This window comes from Canis aureus, chromosome X (genome assembly GCF_053574225.1).
Source record: "Canis aureus isolate CA01 chromosome X, VMU_Caureus_v.1.0, whole genome shotgun sequence".
Taxonomy (NCBI): domain Eukaryota; kingdom Metazoa; phylum Chordata; class Mammalia; order Carnivora; family Canidae; genus Canis; species Canis aureus.
In genome coordinates this window covers 38,980,394-38,999,608 of record NC_135649.1, presented here as the reverse complement: position 1 = coordinate 38,999,608, position 19,215 = coordinate 38,980,394, and the positions used below count along the sequence as shown (strand labels likewise).

General features: G+C 38.7%; 1 protein-coding gene across 1 annotated transcript in view; it reads right to left on the bottom strand.

The window, feature by feature from the left end:
• The window catches only part of TRPC5 (transient receptor potential cation channel subfamily C member 5), a 173,320-nt gene extending 156,218 nt beyond the window's left edge, over nucleotides 1-17,102 (bottom strand). Inside the window, exons 1-2 of the mRNA XM_077889923.1 lie at nucleotides 16,966-17,102; nucleotides 857-1,255 (exon numbers count right to left, since the gene is read on the bottom strand). Coding sequence (XP_077746049.1) covers nucleotides 857-1,234 — 378 coding nt within the window. The 5' untranslated portion in view covers nucleotides 1,235-1,255; nucleotides 16,966-17,102. The remainder of the gene's footprint in view (nucleotides 1-856; nucleotides 1,256-16,965) is intronic.
• Between the last annotated feature and the right edge of the window lie 2,113 nt (nucleotides 17,103-19,215).

Genomic DNA, 19,215 nt, shown 5'->3' with positions numbered 1-19,215 from the left:
GCATTCACGTTTAAAGGTCTTCTTGTCATTCTCCAGGAGAGAGGCTGGTGAGAGGGACAAATCCCATGTCTGTGTTTGGTTTCCTCCTTTTTTAAAAAATATTTTATTTAGTTTTGCGCATGCACACGCCTGTGCATGAGAGAGAGAGAGAGAGAGAGTGCACAGCATGAGGGGCAGAGGGAGAAGCAGACTCCCTGTTGAGCAGGGAACCTGATGTGGGACTAAAATCCAGGACCTTAGGATCGTGACCTGAGCCAAAGGCAGATGCTTAACTGACTGAGCCACCCAGGCATTCCTAGTCTCTTCCTTTCTAGAATGTAACCTTTGAGTAGAGGAAGAAAATGAAGCTAGGGAGCAGGAGGTAGATAGGGTAGAAGGAGCTTAGATATTCTGGAAATGGAGTGCACACTTTCAGGTTGCTAGGTATTTTTTTTAATTTTTTATTTATTTATGATAGTCACAGAGAGAGAGAGAGAGGCAGAGACACAGGCAGAGGGAGAAGCAGGCTCCATGCACCGGGAGCCCGACGTGGGATTCGATCCCGGGTCTCCAGGATCGCGCCCTGGGCCAAAGGCAGGCGCCAAACCGCTGCGCTACCCAGGGATCCCAGGTTGCTAGGTATTGAATGTATATGGGCAAATGCTCACAGGAAAAAGACAAATGAGGAAAACTCAGTGTGGGCCATGCAGGGTAGCTCTAGGATACTGAGATCACTGATGCTATTTCTGAAAAGAGAGTGTTGCCATCATAGGGCTTCTTAACTCCAGCCTACCTAACCTTCCCTAGTTTCAAGGCTTCTGATTCAGGGGCCTTATTGTTCCTGGCTGTTTCCCCAGCCTGCAGGGATTTCTCTTACCTGCTTCTCTCCACTCGGCCGCCTGTAACTGAGCAGAAGCTCCACAGCACCCACCACCTCCTTGCGGATGGCATAGAGCAATGCATCGCCTACATACACGCTGTGGTTCAGCAGTAGCTCCATGATCTCCAAGTTCTCATTCTCAATGGCAATGAGCAGGGCACTCCGGCCCAGAGGATCCATGCAGTTGATGTTGACATTGTAGTAGATCTCAGCCTCCTGTAGGGCCTGCTTCACGGTAGCATAGTCCCCCTTCTCCACCGCATTGAGGAAAGCCTTCTCTTCTGCAGAGAGCTCAGTCTCAGCCCTCACAATTTGCAGGGGGATGCGATCTCTGTATGGTGAGTAGTTGACTTTTTTGTAGTAGAGTTGGGCCATGGTTCATAGCAATTTAGCAACCTGTGAGAGAGGAAGACCAAAGAGAGTCTTAGGTGCTTGAAGATCTCAAGTGGCCAATTTATGGAGGCAGCCTGGCTAAGGGGTTGGAAAATCAACTATTTTCACATCAGATCTTTCTCTTCTTGCAAAAGGGTATAGTAGAAAAAGCCCGGACTTTTGGGTGGGAAAGACCTTGGTTCAAGTCCTGGCTCTGCAATCTTGGATAAGTTACTCAAGCCCACTGTACTTCAGTTTATTATTATTAAGGTTATCAATTGTAATAGCATTAATAGCAGTTATCACTTAGTTACTGTTTACTGTGTACCAGTGCTATGTACCAGTGCTATGCTAGAGAATAATCCCTTCTTCATAAAGCTATTTTGAGAATGAGATGAGATATTATCAAGAAGTTGGCACAGTGTTAACCTCCTAAGACATGGCACAAATTATTTCTTTCCCTTCTGAAGACACTCATAATACTTCTGATTGATGATGCAAAGTTGGAGTTACCTTTGACCAGTTTTTTCATGCTAACTGAAACCCTGCTTCTTGCTGCTGCTCACTGGAGAGCAGGTAATGGCTCCAAGAGACCAAAGTCAAGTACTGCCTCTACCTATTCATAATTTTGTCCTCTACCACTTGAAATCAAGGAGCTGATGGATCTGATAATCTGTTTGATTCAGTTCTCAGAGGTGAATGGTCTATTTTATATGCACCACATCTAAAACCAGATTTCAATGGAATTGATTTTAAAGTAAAACCTATTATTGAACTCCTACAATGTGTTTAACTTTCTCTGGGAAACCAAGAAGACAGTCTTTGCCTTCAATTGTATAAAATGAATAGCAGTTTAGAGTTCTTGCCTCATAGTTTACAGCTCAAATTTATGCATGATCCTTGCTGACTCCTTGTACTCGTCCTGTGGGATAGGAATGTTTATCCTCCCCAGGGGAGAAGATGAGGCTCAGATCCATAAGGTGACTGGCTCCCCTTTATTTCCCATCCCTGGGCCCTCCAGGACCCTCTGGAGGCTGAGCTGGGTAGATCAATTTAAGTGTCTCATTACCAAACTGTTCTGCCGGCAAAAGGAAATGGAAATGTGATAAAGGGCCACTTGTCTCATCTCCTGAATGGAAGAGAAGATGAAGACATGAAGCTTCTACAAACGTTTGCCTCACTCTTCCAGGTAATGACATCCTTGCTTTGGCAGAGAAAGAAGCATATATTATACCAAGTGACATTTGCAATTCATGTGCTTGTGATCTTCTGGGAAGTTAGTATTTGAAGGTGAGTGTCACCTCTTGCCCTGAACAAGCCCAAATGACAAATTTCTCTCTGCATCCAAGTCTCAGGAGAGCCGGGTACTGTTTGGCTGTCTTGAGAAGCACTGATATTTTTCTTTGCTACTTTCAAGTAACTCAGCAGTGGCTAAAGGGAAGTGACACTTAAGAGTAGGCATTTGCCACTAAACAGCAAATGACTTTAATAATACTAATTGTAGACTGCCACTCTATCTCCACGATGAAAAAAAAAAAAAACAAGGATGAGGAAGAAGAGACAGTGTGATCTCCTGAAGGGAGACTCAACAACCCGATTCAGGTTATATTTATTTAATCAATGTAAACACACTGGAAGCCTGCAGTGTACCTTGCACTATGCTAGTCACTTTGGGAGGGTAGGAAAGAATAGGTCCATGCCTTCATCATCTCTCACTTAAACCATTTCACAAACTTACAGTTGGTCATCCTCATTCTATTCTCTTCCCCTCTGCATGGTCTTTGGCGCCACCCCCAAGTTGTCCCATGGAATATACATCTGATTCCATTTTACTCCTCCTTGATTAGTTTCTTGCTACTCTTGTGATGAAATCAACATTCCTTTCTGAGGGCTCCTAGGTCTGGGCTTGTGTTTACCTCTTCAAATTCTTGCTCTCATCTGCTATTCTTTAGCCTCATGGAACTTCTTTTGATTCTCCCAACATGCCAAGCGTTTTTGCCACCTCAAGACCTTTGATTATGTCCTAGAATGCTCTTTGCCAGCTTTCTTCATCTCTCAAGCCTCAACAAAATGTCACCTCCACAGAGTAGCCCTCACTAGCCACCTTTTCTAAAGTAGTTCCTTCATACTCTTCTCTCCATTGTATTCTCTTCCTTTTTAATGCTTATCACAATTTGTAGTTACATATATCTATGTCTTACTGAATAATCATCTCTTCTGTCCAATTTGCTTTAAATCTTAAGTTCAGGGACTGCACTGTCCTGTTTTTATAGAACCTGCACCTAGCCAAGTTCCTGGCATGCCCTGAATGCTTGACATATATTTGATGAATAGATGAGTAAACTTTCCATGATATTCTCTCATCTTTCTCCATCTCACCCTAAGTTCTAGCCATACCGAGCCATGCTCTCTGAGTTCCCCTTTTATAATCATACCTTTGCACATAGCTTCTTTCTACTCTCTCTTCCTGATAAATTTCTTCTCAGCTTTAGCACTTTGCTCATAGTTCTCCTTCTCTGTGAACTTTTCCCCCAACAGCTTCAGAAAGTTAGCTAATCTCCCTCTGAGTTCTCCACTGTTACTTTGATGACTTTTTTTTCCCAATGTCACCTAACTGCATGTTTGTCTTTCTGCCACTAGGGTAGGAGTACCTTGATTCCTGCCTTCTAAGTACTCACAGAGGGTCTGGAACATGACAGGTGCTTGACAAGTGAATGTTTAATGAACAAATATCTAACTTTGGAGGGTTGGCATGGTCATGAAGTGCTAAGTTATGTGACACTGATTTGATTTTTTTTCTATTTCAGGAAGGGCTCAGTGAGGGCTGAAGATTGCAGAGAAGGTTTCATGGAGGAGGTAGCTCTAAGCCAGTCTTTGGAAGATGAATTAAATGTGAAAATGTAAGGGTAGTACAGTCACTGCAGAGCATAAGAACAACAGTGGTGAGATTGATCATGGCCTAGTTGGAGGGAGCATAGTTTTCGGGCTATAATAAGGTACAAAGATTGGGGGGAGCTAAAATTCCAAGCCAAGAGCTCATAACCTCAGTTTTCCCATCTGAAAAATGACCTTAAATACTTGTTGCCCATTTGCTACTTAAGAGGTTACCATGGGAGAGAAGGCTAGATGTCTTTTCAGATGGTGTCATAGCATGGTTGCTGCGGGAAGATCTTGTCCACTTCTGTAAGGAAAAGCTGTGGGGTAAACTGAAGACAAATGTGTCCTAGAACAGTATGAGAAGGAGGGGAACTAACTAAATCTGTGCCCTATTATATGCCAGGCACTATGCCAGGAGCTAGTGCAACAAAATAATTAGTAGAGTTTTGAATATTTACTATGTCCCAGGCACTGTTCCAGGGCAGCACTATTACTACTACTGCTTCCTGTGCTAATAGTAGTACTAATGAAGGCGACAAGCAGTACCATTCATTGAGCTTTCACTATGTACCAGATGTGTGGGTTATAGTAGTAAAGAAAGAAGACAGTAAAATCATGGTGATTTGAGACTTGAAGTAAGTATAATTGGATTATATATAGTCAATTCAGAGTCTAGATTTACTTTTCATCTCTTGCATTTGAAGTTGGTCTAGTCTATTGCATTTCCAGTGAGCTGTGCTATGAAAAGCCTCGTAGTATTCCCGATGGAGAAAAACATCTCCTCCAGAGGTTTGCCTGAGAGTGTACTATTAGGGAATCACTCCTTTGCTTTAAGGCACAACATCTCTAAAACTACGGCTGGAAGGAATATGAAATCATGGGGCTAACAACATCCACCTTAATGTGGATTCCTTGATGAGAAAAGTGGCTGTGGCCTTGGGAGTACAGAAACGTGTGTCTATAAGGTCAGGGAAGAGGTGGTGAAGGGGAAAGGAGAGGCCTGGTGTCCAGTCTTGGAAATCTCTTTTATGTATCCATGCCCAGCTCTACACTACACATTGACAGTGATGTAAAATGGGTTCTCTGCATTGTCTGTCTACATGTAGGCTTATGTAGACATCTAATGACTTGCCTAGTATCCTCCCCTCTTCCATTCTCCACAGCTGGTGCCATCTGATCCTTCCTTACAGCTATAGCCTCAGCCTTGCTCTAGGCTGAGACCAATCCTTTCTTCATATGCTTGCTGTTAGTCCTACTTTGCCATTATTCTGGGAACAAATACCTAATGATAGAGTTTCTGGCATCTCTTGAGGATGTATTATTGGGAAGGTTCCTTCCCATTACCCTTTACCTTTATACTTGGCAGATTGTACTCATTTGCCATTAACATAAGCCAAGAGATGAGGTTGGATTTTCCTTTGTTATGCACTGGGCTTGAGGTGTGTTCTTAACTGAACAAAACGAAACCAGCCAGCACTTCATGCCATTTCTACAAGTGAACCTCACTTGTAGAATGTAGTCCACCAAGTAAGGAACATTAGGAATGGTCTAACAGTCTGCCTCAGGGGGCTTATAATGTTCTCTCTTTTCTGTGCTGCTAGCCAGAGGAAATTGTCTAATGGGATCTATGACATTTGTAGGCTTAAATGATTCGATTTAAAGAGCTAAATCAATGGGCTGGGCAGAAGGCCAGGGCGCAAATCCCAGCCCAGATCAAAGCCCAGCTCAGGACTTTGTCTGTGAGGAGGAACGCCTAGCTTTCCACCTAACTAAAAAAAGTGTATTTAGAGAGAGATGGTATCTGTGCATGGCTTACACTGTGTGCTATAAGCATTGAGCTTGAATAGTGAAGGCCTTGTGACCTCTCACCCTTATCCATGCCTACTTATCCACTTCTGCATCTCTTCAGAGCCCTTTAAGACAAATTTGTACAATCTCGGGTATAAATGGTGGATAACAAGCACATTCAGTGAATATGTACCAGGCACTGTGATAGAAGCTGATGATGATGGCTAAGTGGCTTAAAGTTGTACCTCCTCTAGGAAAATATTATATTTAAAGAGGAACTTGAATGCCCAATCCCAAAAGTAACTAAAGTGGAATTTTTATGTACAAAGGCACAGGAGTGGGCTAGTCTGAGGAATACTCTGTGTGTGTGTGTGTGTGTGTGTGTGTGTGCATGCGCACACACATACATATTTGGTGGAGTATTGATTTTTAGAGCATTTTGGCTCTTTCATAGTACCACTTCAAGAACTTCCTAATTTTACTTTATTTTGTTTTATTTTTTAAAAAGATTCTATTTATTTATTTGACAGAGAAAGAGAGAGCACAAGCAGGGGGAGTGGCAGGCAGAGGGAGAAGCAAACTCCCCGTTGAGCAAGGAGCCAGATGTGATGTGGGGCTTGATCTCAGGAACCTGGAATAATGACCTGAGCTGAAAGCAGACGTTTAACAGACTGAGCCACCCAGGTGCCATGAGAACTTCCTAATTTTAATGTAATAATACTAATCTTACGTAGAAAGGTCCAGATCTTGAACTTCCTTCAGGGGACCTCAAAGGTCATCTAGAATAATCCGCTGCCCAATGAAAAAGTCCCTTTGACAATATCCTTGTTAAGTGATTATTCAGCTAATGAGTGCTTCCACCAATGGGGAACTCATCACTTTCTTACCTGCGTGGTAAATGCTGACTTTCTGCAAATGCTTTTCTATGTTGAGCTGAAATACCTTGCCTACAATTTCTATTCCATTGTCCTAGTTCTTTTCTCTAGAGCAGCACTGAGCAAAACTCTTTCTTCTGCACGACAACCCTTCAAATGTTTGATTTCAGCTCTCATGTCTCTCTCTACCTTGAGTCTCCCCTTCTCTGGAATTATGATCATTCTAGTAGTTTGCTTCTAGTTACACTATATTTTGTTTCTTTTCAAATATGATGCTCTGAAATGAAGCTAGTGCTCTAGAATGGTCAGGCCAGCACAGACTACACTGTGGCTATTTTTTCTTCATTCATACATTCAGCAATGCTTTGTTGAGGTCAAGATACACTATTGTTTCAGGAGGCACTTTAAACCCTCCTACATAGTCTATTGCAGTATTGTTTCTCATTTGTTTAAGTCTTATCAATTCAAGAATTTCATTACTTTACAAATAATAATAAATTAACATTAAGCACTAATCATATGCCAGATACTATGTTACTAAATGCTTCATATGCATTATTTAAATTATTTTTCACTTTTAGATAGTTACTGTTATAATCTCCCACTTCACAGATAAGGAATCTGAAGCACAGAGAGGTTAAGTAAATTACTTTAGTTCACACAGCTAGTAAGTGGTGGCTTGGGATTAGAGCCAAACTTCTGACTCCAGAGTCTACATTTTTAACTACTTGTATGAAAGTAGGCTCTTTTATATGCTTCATAATGCCTATAATAGTGCCAGGAATAGTAGATATTCAGTATTTCAATTCAACAAATACTTGTTATGTACCTACTGTTTGTCAGGCCCAGCATACTTAGTAGTGGGGCCTTTAAGCAACCCCCAGTCTAGAGAGAGAGAAAAATGAAAATACGTTAAATGTACTATCATATGATTAGGATTCTAACACATAGTAGGGATATGAAGGAGGAAGTGTTCAACCCTACCTGGGGAGGTAATTGAAGAGAAAGTAATATTCAGCTATGGCTTGAAAAGTTGGTAGGAGTTTGCTAGATAGCAGTGTAGGGATGGTCATCCTAGGTAACACACACAATATGTGCTTAGGCATGGATATATAAAACACAGTGTTATTTTAAGAGAACACTGACTTTCTATTCTTCATACCTCTCAAGCATGTGACCACCTTGGGACCTTTGCACATGTAGTTTGCTGCCTATAATCTTCTTCCAGCAGATCTTCACAATCTCTCTCTTAAACATACAAGCTTCAGATCAAATGTTATCTCCTCAGTAAGCCTTCCTAGACACTTTTTCTAATGGAGCAAATGTTCCTCTCCATCTCATTACCCTGACTTGTTTTTCTTCAAGAAAACACTACCACTATTCAAAATGATCATATTTATATTTGTTATTTTAAGAACTAGCTTTCCCAATCAAAATGTAAATTTCATAATAGAGCAGCCCCGGTGGCGCAGCGGTTTAGCGCTGCCTGCAGCTCAGGGCGTGATCCTGGAGACCTGGATCCAGTCCCACGTCAGGCTCCCTGCATGGAGCCTGCTCCTCCCTCTGCCTGTGTCTCTGCCTCTCTCTCTAGCTGTGTCTCTATGAATAAATAAATAAAATATTTAAAAAAGAAAAAAAATAAAGTTCATAATAACAAGAACCTGTCATATTTACTACTCTATACCCAGAGCCTGGCACATAGTAGGCTCTCAATAAATTTGTATGGAATTGCTAAATGAAATGATGGTGAGGATAGAGATGGGGCAATGTTCTATTGGTAGAGCTCTGCTTTTGTTTGTGTGTTTAACTTCCTCCCCTCCATGCAGCCATGTGCTCAGGCAATAAACCTCTCCTTCTTTCAAGGAAAAAAGCCTCATTTAGTCTACGACTAAGTCAGTATTGGTAATTTCATTTCTTTGGCCAGTGATTGATCTAGGTTTGAGTATTTGTTGCAATTCTGGCCAATGAGATGTCCTGGAGGGCTTCTGAGGAAGGTTTCTTTGTTCTGAAAAAGAGATGTAAAAAAAGAAATATTTCCCTTTTTGCCTCTGAATGTTGTCATTTGCTTGTGATACCAAAGAATTTGGTAGCCACCTTGGAACTCTGAGGAATAACCAACCTAAAAGATTCAGCCTACATGCTAAGGATGGCATACATCAAGTCCTTTATGATGTCTTTAAGCCATTGAATTAACCAATCTAGGAGTTGCTCAATTTCTAGCCTTTTAGTTGTGTGAGATAAAAACTCCCTTTTTGTTAACCCACTTTTAGACCTGCTTTTCTTTTACAAGAAGCTGAAGACATCCTAAGTGACTATATTTTCTGAAAAATTAAAACCATAAATATTTTCTGAAAATTAAAACCAAAATTAAACCATAAATAAATGGAAAAACTGACCAGATTAGTAATCATAGAAGAAATTAAAATAGTTTGAAATTAAAAATCATTCCACTCAAGTGTTTTCACAGCTGTATATATAGAATAAAAAATATAGATGGCTATTTTGATATTAAAGATAGTTCAAATTATGCAAAAGGAATTCATTCTACAGAGCAAGTGTAATATTAATGCCAAAATCTAATAAAGATGACCTAAGATGAAAACTATAGACTTCCTCCAAAAAAAACTATAGACTGTTTCAATCATGAAAATAATTCCAAAAATTCTAAATAAAATATTAGCAAATTATAAAGCAGTAGTGAATTTGAAGAATAATACATTATAACCAAGTGGAATTTATCCTAAGAATGCAAGCATGGTTCAATGTGAAGAAATTGTCAATATAATTCAATAAATAAGTCAGTGACTTCAAGGAAAGGAAGGATTTCATGATCATATCAATACATGAAAAGAAATTTGATGTAACTCAGTATCTATTTAAAAAAAACTAAAGTTGGAACAGAAGTAAACTACTTATACACAAAAACACTATTTACCTCAGAGCAATAATAAATATAGTAAGTTGTGAAATACTGCATCCATTGCCATTAAAATCAAGAACAAGATAGGGATGCCACAAGTAGCACTATTATTCAATTTTAAAGTTCTGGCTATTGTAGTAAGAGGACATGAAAGTATGATAAGTATTTAGCAGAGGATACAAAATTACTTTTATATTTACATGATGTAATTGTATAATAAAACAACCCAAGAAAACTTTACAAAGATCTGTTAGACCTAACAAGGAACTTTGGGAAGGTGAAAGAATGTAAGAAAAATATACAAATAACGATAGCTTTAAAAAAACTTAACCATAATCATCACTATCACTCAGAAATTGAAATGTAAAAAATCCAGTGCACAATAGTGCCATCTTAAGATGTCCAGGAGTTAATTTATTTAAAAGGGAACAGGATCCAAGTAAAAGAAGTTACTGAAGGGTATAAAGCAAGACTGAAGAGAACAGAGAAGCATATTTTGTTGCTGAATAGAAAGACTCACACTAATAAAAATATAATTTCTTAATTAAATTAAGATATAAATTACAAAAAGTATACCATTTAGGTTTTATTTTTAAAAATATTTTATTTATTTATTTATGAAAGACACACAGAGAGAGAGACAGAGACATAGGCAGAGGGAGAAGCAGGTTCTCCGTGGGGAACCTGATGGTAGGATTCAATCCCAGGATCCCAGGATCATGACCTAAGCCAAAGGCAGATGCCCAACCACTGAGCCACCCAGGTGGCCCTGTCATTCAGATTTTATATGGAGCTGGACAGAAAAATTAAAGTTTAAGTGAAAGGATAAATGTGTAAATATTTCCATAAAATTTTTGATTAAGAAAAAAAGACATAAAAAATGGCAAAGTAGAGAATTCAAAAAACCCATCTCTCCACTAATGCATCTATCATAGTAAACTATCATAGCTAAAACCATCAGAATCAACTTTTTCTGAACTCTGGTATTTAATAAACACTTAAAAGAATAAGATGAGTACTTAATGAAGAAAGAAGCCACTAAATTTTGGTAAGAGAATTTTGTAGCATTTTCACTGAACTTCCTACCTACCATCTCCCACTCCTTTAGCTTAGATAAAGCTTTGGAGACAGTGGCCCACATTCTTAGTGGTGGCTTGCTGGTACCAGCAGGCCAATATGGATTTTGTTCTCAAGGAATTGTGATTGTAGGTTTTGACAGGTTAATGCATATGTATTGAATTGCTGCATGAAAAAAGAGGGATCAGCTGACAAGATTGCTCTTGTTTTTCTTTAAAGATTTATTTATTTTTTCCAGAGAAGTGGGGAGGAGCAGAGGAAGAGAGAGAGAGAAACTCTAAGCAGACTCTGTGCTGAGCATGGAACCCCATGTGGGGCTCAATCTCATGACCCTGAGATCACAACCTGAACTGAAACTAAGAGTTGGATGCTTAAGTGACTGTGCCCCCCAGGCTCTCCAGGTTTATCTTTGTTTTATATCCCCTTCATTAGAATTTTCTCAGAGTTAGAGTGGCCTTCCCTGTAGTATTTGCCAAATTCTGAACAGCAGATTTGAGCAAGCAGGGGATAGAATCAGTGAAACTGAAGATATATCAATTGAAATTATCCAGTATGAGGGGCAGAAAGGAAAAGGTAATGAAGAGAAATGAATAGCACCTCAGTTGTATGTGAGACACTTACTAAGTGTACCAACAGATGCATAATGGGGGTTGTAGACGGAGAAGAGAGAAAAAATGGCAGAAAGTATATGTGAAGAAATAATGGCCAAAATATTCCACAATTTGATGAAATACATCAATCTATCCAAGAAGACTAATAAACTCTAAGAAGGCTAAACTCAAAGAGATGCCACACCAAGACACATTACAATCGAACTATCAAAAGACAAAGACAAAGAAGCAATCTTTAATGTAGCAAGAGAAGTGATTTGTCACAGACAAGGGATCCTCAATAAAATTAAGAGCCAATTTTTCTTCAGAAACCATAGAATCCAGAAGGCAGTGGTGTAATATGTTTAAAATGTTTATAGAAAAGAAAAACCCCTTCTCAGGAATACCTGGGTGACTCAGTGGTTGAGTGTCTGCTTTTGGCTCAGGGTATGATCCCGCTTCCGGGGATTGAGTCCCACATTGGGCTCCCTGTGGGGACCCTGCTTCTCCCTCTGCCTATGTCTCTGCCTCTCTCCCTATGTCTCTTATGAATAAATAAAATCTTAAAAAACCCTTCTCAACCTAAATTCTATACTCTGCGAAACTATCCTTCAAAAATGAAGGTGAAATGAAGACATTCCCAGATAAACAAAAGCTGAAGGAGGTTTTTCTTTTTAAGATTTTATTTATTCATTCATGACACACACACACACACACACACACACAAAGGCAGGTGCTAAACCACTGAGCCACCCAGGGATCCCCTGAAGGAGTTAATTATCAGTAAACCTGCCCTACAAGAAATGCTAAAGGTAGTCCTTCAGGCCAGACAGCAATTCAAAACCATATGTAGAAATAAAGAACACTGGTAAAGATAAATGAATACCTAAATATAAAAGCCAAAATTCTTATACTTTTTTGGTTGTAAGTCTTATTTTCTATATGAGATTTAAAAGACAAATGCATAGAACAAAAATTATAAGTCTATGTTAATGGATGCACAGTATATAAAGATGTAAACTGTGACAATAATAACATAGAGGAGGAGGAATGGAGCTGCAGTGGAACAGAGTTTTTATACTTTTAAAGTTATGCTATTATTAACTGAAACTAGCTTGCTATACATAGAAGTTGTTGATATTAATCTCCATGATAGACACTAAGAAAATAATTAAAAACATATGGAATAGACCTCTTTTTTTAATTTTTATTTATTTATGATAGTCACACAGAGAGAGAGAGAGAGAGGCGCAGAGACATAGGCAGAGGGAGAAGCAGGCTCCATGCACCAGGAGCCCGATATGGGATTTGATCCCGGGTCTCCAGGATCGTGCCCTGGGCCAAAGGCAGGCGCTAAACCGCTGAGCCACCCAGGGATCCCAGAATAGACCTCTTTTTGCTACACCTGACTGGCTCAGTCAGTAGAGCATAAGACTCTTGATCTTGGCCACAAGTTTGAGTCCCATGTTGGGGGTAGAGTTTACTTAAAAAATGTATATAATAGGAAATGAGAAGTAAATCAGAACAATAAATTATAAAAAAGATAAACACAAAAGAAGGCTATAATGAAGGAATTGAGAAATAAAAAATATCTCAGACAAATAAAAAACAAATAGCAAAATGGCAGAAATAAGTCCAGTAATTACAGTCTGAAGTATTTGGGTGAGGGCAATACTAGACAATGATATTCCCTTTAGATATATTGGTGTTGGAGGGGTTTTTTTGGGTGGGGGTGGAGAATAAGAAAGGAAAGATCCAGCCAGCATCTGCAGCACAGCATTGAGATCTAGTAATATAGAGTTAAGAATCATCAGCATATTGATCAAAGGTTCTCAAATCTGGCTACACATTAAAACCACCTGAGGACCTCTTTAAAAAATATCCATGTTTGGGTCATAGTACCTCTCCCCCTCCACACTGATGCTTAAGAATAGTGCCCGAGGTGAATGTAATATGCAGCTGAGATTGAGTACCATTATCATAAGGTAACTTCAGTGAGATTGCAAAGAGATCAGGGGAACTGGAGAGGAAATTTCTAGAGTGGAGAAAGGTCTAGATCTCCACTGTCCAGTATAGTAGCTGCTAGCCACATGTAGCTATGTAAATCTAAATGAATTAAAATGAGATGAGATAAAAAAATTCAGTTCTGCTGTTATACAAGTCACATTTCAAGCACCTAATAACCACAGGTGACTCATGACTACCATAGTGAACAGCACAGATAGAGAGCATTTTCATCATTACCGGGAGTCCAACAGGACAAGTGCTGGATGACCCAAATGTCTCTTCTACCTCAAAATGTCTATACCAGAGAGGACTTTTTCAAATGCAGGATAGAAATATATAGTATCTGTGCTAAAATGTGGGTACTTTCATTTGCATAATACATTTTCATGGCTATGGATATGTGGTGTTTTTATTTCTGTAATGTCCTCAACTCTTTATTCCTTTCTCTTTGATGTCCAGAGGAGTTATGTAGAACTGCTGGCAGCCAGATTAAATTGATGTTTTTCATTTTTACTAGAGGGAAGGTATGAACAAAAAATATGTATGTTTCCCTCAAGCCATTCAGCTGAATCAGGAAGTTTAAATCTGTTGCTCAACATTTATTATCACTTTGTCTGCATGATGTTCCTTGAGGTAGTCAAGGGAAAGGCTGAATGTGATAATGTTGATTACAGTAAATAATAGACAGTGTAATTGGTTAAAAGTCTTACATCTGATTATTAGTCTTCAGGCTGGCTTTCATCCCAGATTCCACAGGCCATGAGAAATGAGTGTCTCCTTTCTGTCACTTTGGAATCTAAAGTGACAGTGTTTGCATAGGAGCTTATTGGCCAAACAATCCTTAAATGGGGCAGAAGGACTTCTTTACAAGTTTTATTTATCCCTTTTCACTGGAATCGCCATCTTCCAGTAATTTGCCAGAATGATCAACATAAAGGGAAAGAGGAGAGTTACCTGCTATGTTCTTTAGGCCTTTTAGAAAACATGGAATTGTTCCTTTGGCCACATACATGCAAATCTACAAGAAAGGTGATATTGTAGGTGTTAAGCAAATGGGCACTGTTCAAAATGGAATGCCCCACAAATATAACCATGGCAAAACTGGAAGAGTCTACAATGTTACCCAGCATGCTGTTGGCATAATTGTAAACAAGTTAGAGGCAAGATTCTTGCCAAGAGAATTAATGTATATATTGAGTATATTAAGCATTCAAAGAGCCAAGATAGCTTTCTGAAGCATGTGAAGAAAAATAATCAGAAAAAGAAGGGAGTCAAAAAGAAAGGTACTTGGGTTCAACTAAAGTGCCAGCCTGTTCTACCCAGAAAAGCACACTTTGTAAGAACCAATGGAAAGGAGCCTGAGCTGCTGGAACCCATTCCCTATGAATTCATGGCATGATAAGTGTAAAACAAAACAAAAAAACTCAATACTGCAATAAATAAATAAATAAAAGTTTATTTATGCTAATATTTAGGGAATATGATGAGTGAGAGGTACACAGGAGTTCTTTTACTATTCTTACACCTTTGTATGTGTCTGAAATTATTTTAAAATAAAAATTACTTAAATCAGCAAATCATGAATTTTCATGAAAAAAATCAAACAATTTCCTTAAACAAGGATTCCCAGTCTTCCCCCTATGCATTTTAAGTGAGTTCATCCTGTATATACATTTTCTATCAGTTTTCTTCACTTAATATCTTGTAAGAATTTCCCATACATTATTATCAATAATATCACTCTTTAAATCATCTGCCCTTTCTATCACCAATTTCCCTAGTGGAAAAGTGACTCTGCTAGGTGAGATTGAGGCAGTATGGTTTAATACCATCATATGTTAAAATATCATGTTAAATAGCCATTTGATATTTTATTGGATTGGATCAAGTATACCATAATATACTTAACTAGTCTCCATTTTGGTGATCTTTAGGGTGTCTCCAGTTTATCTCTACTGTTATAAACAAAGCTGTGATTTTTTTTTACATTTTTTTTAATATTAAAAGTTTTTTGCTCAGTATAGTGTCCCAGAAAGTCGAATTACTGAGTCAAAAACCAGGTGCATTTTTAAAGATATGTACTGTCAAATTTCTTTTAAAATTGTGCTATTTACCAGTAGTAGCTCTATAAAGGGAAATAAACCTTAGAATACCCAGAAAACAGAAATGGACCTCACTTTTCTTTTGTTTAATTAATGATCTAAAGCCCCTTCCCTCTCAAATACTCTAAGATTCTGTGATTCTGTAACAAATGGGTAATGAAGTACATTTTGCATGGTCCAACAGATGTTACTTTCTTTTTGGGAGGAAGAAAGATTAGGGAATCCTTCAACTGATGGCCTGGCACTCTCTATAGTAACAGATACTAAGGGCTAAATGAACATCGTCCCTGTTTCAGAGCAGGACTTTATTAAATGGGTCCCAAATTTTGCCTGTTAGTTTTTCCCATTTCTAAAGAAGCAAGAAGATCAGTACCTTGAGCATAGCTGGCACTAATTAAAATTGTAAAGATCAAGATCAGCTGGAGTTTTGGGGAGGTGGTTAGGAAAGGTATGTGGGAGATGTAAACCAGAGCTGGGTCTGAAAGGCTGAGTGGGATTTAGATAGGCAGATGTGGGAATTGGGAAAACACCTCTCTTATATGTGGGAGGAGGATAGAAGCTAAAGGTGCAAATTAGTACTACCTTGGGTATGGCAGTGCTTGGGAAGAGAGGGAAGTATGTTGGAGTAGCTAAGCTGGGCCCATTAGTTGGGGGATATTGAATATTTGGTTGAGAGACTAGGTCTTGATCATGTAGGCATTAGGGGTCACTCTAGATTCTTAAACAGGATGTGATCAAGAAAGCTGTATAAGATGACTCCTATGTCTGTGCCAGTGGTAAATCAGACTAGGAGATAATAGGATTTTTTTCAATGAGATAAGGGACTCCCATCTAGAATGCTGGCAGTCAGAATGCAGAAGGGAAGAATTTTAGAGTTATTTTCAAGACAGAGAAAAATAGGGCTTGGTAATGGATATATTATAAGGGATGAGGTAGACAGGACCTCAAAATGATATTACACTTTCAGCTTGAGTGACCATAAGACTTCATAGTGCTGCTGTCCATGTGATTGAGAAAGGCTCTTCACTGGGTTGGTGACTGGGGCCCTGATACTTTTAGAGGAAACTGAGTTTCTGTCAACAGATTCTATTTATTCATAACCTCCATTGTACTTCAAAGATGTTTCTTTTGCTTTCTTCTTGGTCTTCATCTGGCAGTGGTTCTTAGCATTTTAACTTTGTTTCTCTGTCCCAGAGGATTCTGCCAAGTAATAATCATAAATGCTTAAATGCACTCAAGAAGTTCTGCTGAGTAGTCCCTTCTAATGCAATCTCCTTCAGTGTGACTATTTTGTAACTTTCTCATTTTGCATATTGGGATCTTTAAAACCAGGTCACCCTTGTTACTGAGAGGGTTTTACTTTTGTACAAGGATACATTTCCTGCAAAGTTGGTTAGATCTCCACCTCCCTGCCTGACCCAACATTTGAGATTAGTACAGTTTTAAATCAAAAGTTAAAAATTTCTCAGGGGACGTCCCTGGAAATAATGGTGCATACCTGTATGTGTAAAGTGGTGCAGTTTAAAGAATAGTGTCCTGGGAATTAAGAACTTGGATTCTAGTCTCGTCTCTTCTGCTAATTGACATATGAACTTGAACAAGTAACATTTAGCTCTTCTTTATGTCTCTGTTTCCTTTTCTGTGAAATGAGAAAGACAAAATAGATGATTGCTAAGATCATGGCCAGCCCTCAGACCAACATTTTATTAAAACAATGTTTGCAGAGCATTAGCAACATTTAGAATGCTTAGAGACCACTGGGTTAGATACAGTACCAATGTGTTCACTCCATAAAGACAGGCAAATGTGATAATTCAGGCTAAAAGAAATGAAGGTTGAGACTCAGTTATTGGTTTGGATTGTTTTTGTAGATGGAATAGACCAAACCATTCAGATTGAATAATAATTTCCTTTGACACTGGGGTCAGTCCTATGTTATAGGCCAGTTCTCCTAAAGTAGAATAGAACAGGACCCAAAGGTGGGGTTACTCTGATTTTCTGAGGTCTGTGCCTATAGCCTCTTGAGTGCTGATTCCCAGAAATAGCAGTCATACCGCTCAGAGCTATCTTAATGAATCCTCGTAATTTTTTCATAAGGGCAACCAGCCCAAGATCTTTCTTCTAATAGAGACTCCAAGGAGTATGTTGTTAGAAGAGAATTAAGACTATTGCCAGAGTATCTCTATTGTCTATTAGTGATCCCTTTTGGCTCTGTTATCCACAACTTAACGTTAGTGCTTCTGAAATCTGGATAACAGATCACCTGGAGGTCAGAATGCTCTCTGTGTACCCTATAAAATATTGCTATAAATGTATTCCAACTTCTTTAAGAATTTGCATCTATTACTTCAATATGCATTGAGCATCATGTAAATAGAAGGCCATACTAACACACAAAAGCTCTGTTTAGCAAATTTTTCAGCTCTCAGCTCAATTCAACCCTGTTCTCCCAGCTACTTATTCTATCTATACCTTGCTCTCTGGATTAAATGCTGATATAAACTGTGTTCTTCTTGACTTCAGACTTTGGCTTCTTTTAAGACTTTCCTGCTTCCAGTACTGCCTCAGGTTACATAAAATTGCCCTGAATTGCATCTCCTGCTCTTTTTCCCCACTACTTTCCTTTGTGGGCAAATGGCTCTTACAAGGCAGATTGTGACAGTATGCTTCATACCATCATATAACTACAGGGTATTTTTCCTAGCAGTTTAAAGTGCAGACACAAGTATGTGACCACAAATAAACAAAATCAAGCCATTGATGACACCTGGTGTGCTTGTGCTAGGTGTTCTGCTAACATGTTCATTTGTTTTGCTGTCTGCTCTAGTCACTCAAGGATTTAAGAGGATTCTGTGACTGAAAACCTGAAATGAAGAAAATTCTCCCCATGAACTAAAATTGTGTTTGCAAATTAAGGAATGACTACCACAGATTGATTTTGGTTGTGGAACACCTTGATTCAACCTGAAGAACAACAGTGATTTGTGGACCTGTAATCTGATGAATACCAATTGATCAGAACATTTTAAATGTTTATATAATTAGTCATCCTGTGCTACTACTTATAGTAAGCAGCTTTGTAAGTTATGTCTACAACTTACTGTACAATGTGGGACTTTTGTTGATCCTCAAACATCCTCAAATACTAGCATCTTAGAATACTAGTATCTTATTAAAAATGTTCCTCTTGGCCCTTGTCTCTCCCAGATGAAGTATTGTCTCAAGTCAGGAGGCTTTTAAGCTCTCTCTTTAGTTCAGTGGTCCCTAATATTTCTCAAGGGCTTTATGATTACAAAGCTCTTTTATATACATCATCTCATTAAACTATTTTACATATCCTTGACTACCTCACGAGTTGCTATCATTTACTTTTTAAAATACAGTCAATCCTTGAGCAATGTAGGGGTTAGGGGTGCTGACTGCTTGGGCAAAAATCCATGTGTAGCTTTCAACTGCCCCCCAAATTAACCACTAATCACCTACTGTTGACCAAAGCCTTACCAATAACATAAACAGTTGATTAACATGTGTTTTGTATGTCATATGGATTATACACTGTGTTCTCACAATAAAGTAAGCTTAAGAAACTGCTATGAAAATCATAAGGAAGAGAAATATGTTCACTGTACTATATCAAAAAGATCCATATACAAGTGGACCCATGCAGTTGAAGCCCATGTTGTTCAAGAGTCAACTGTAGATGAATATTTTCAGCATCACATAAATTAAGAGTTTGTTATACCACCCA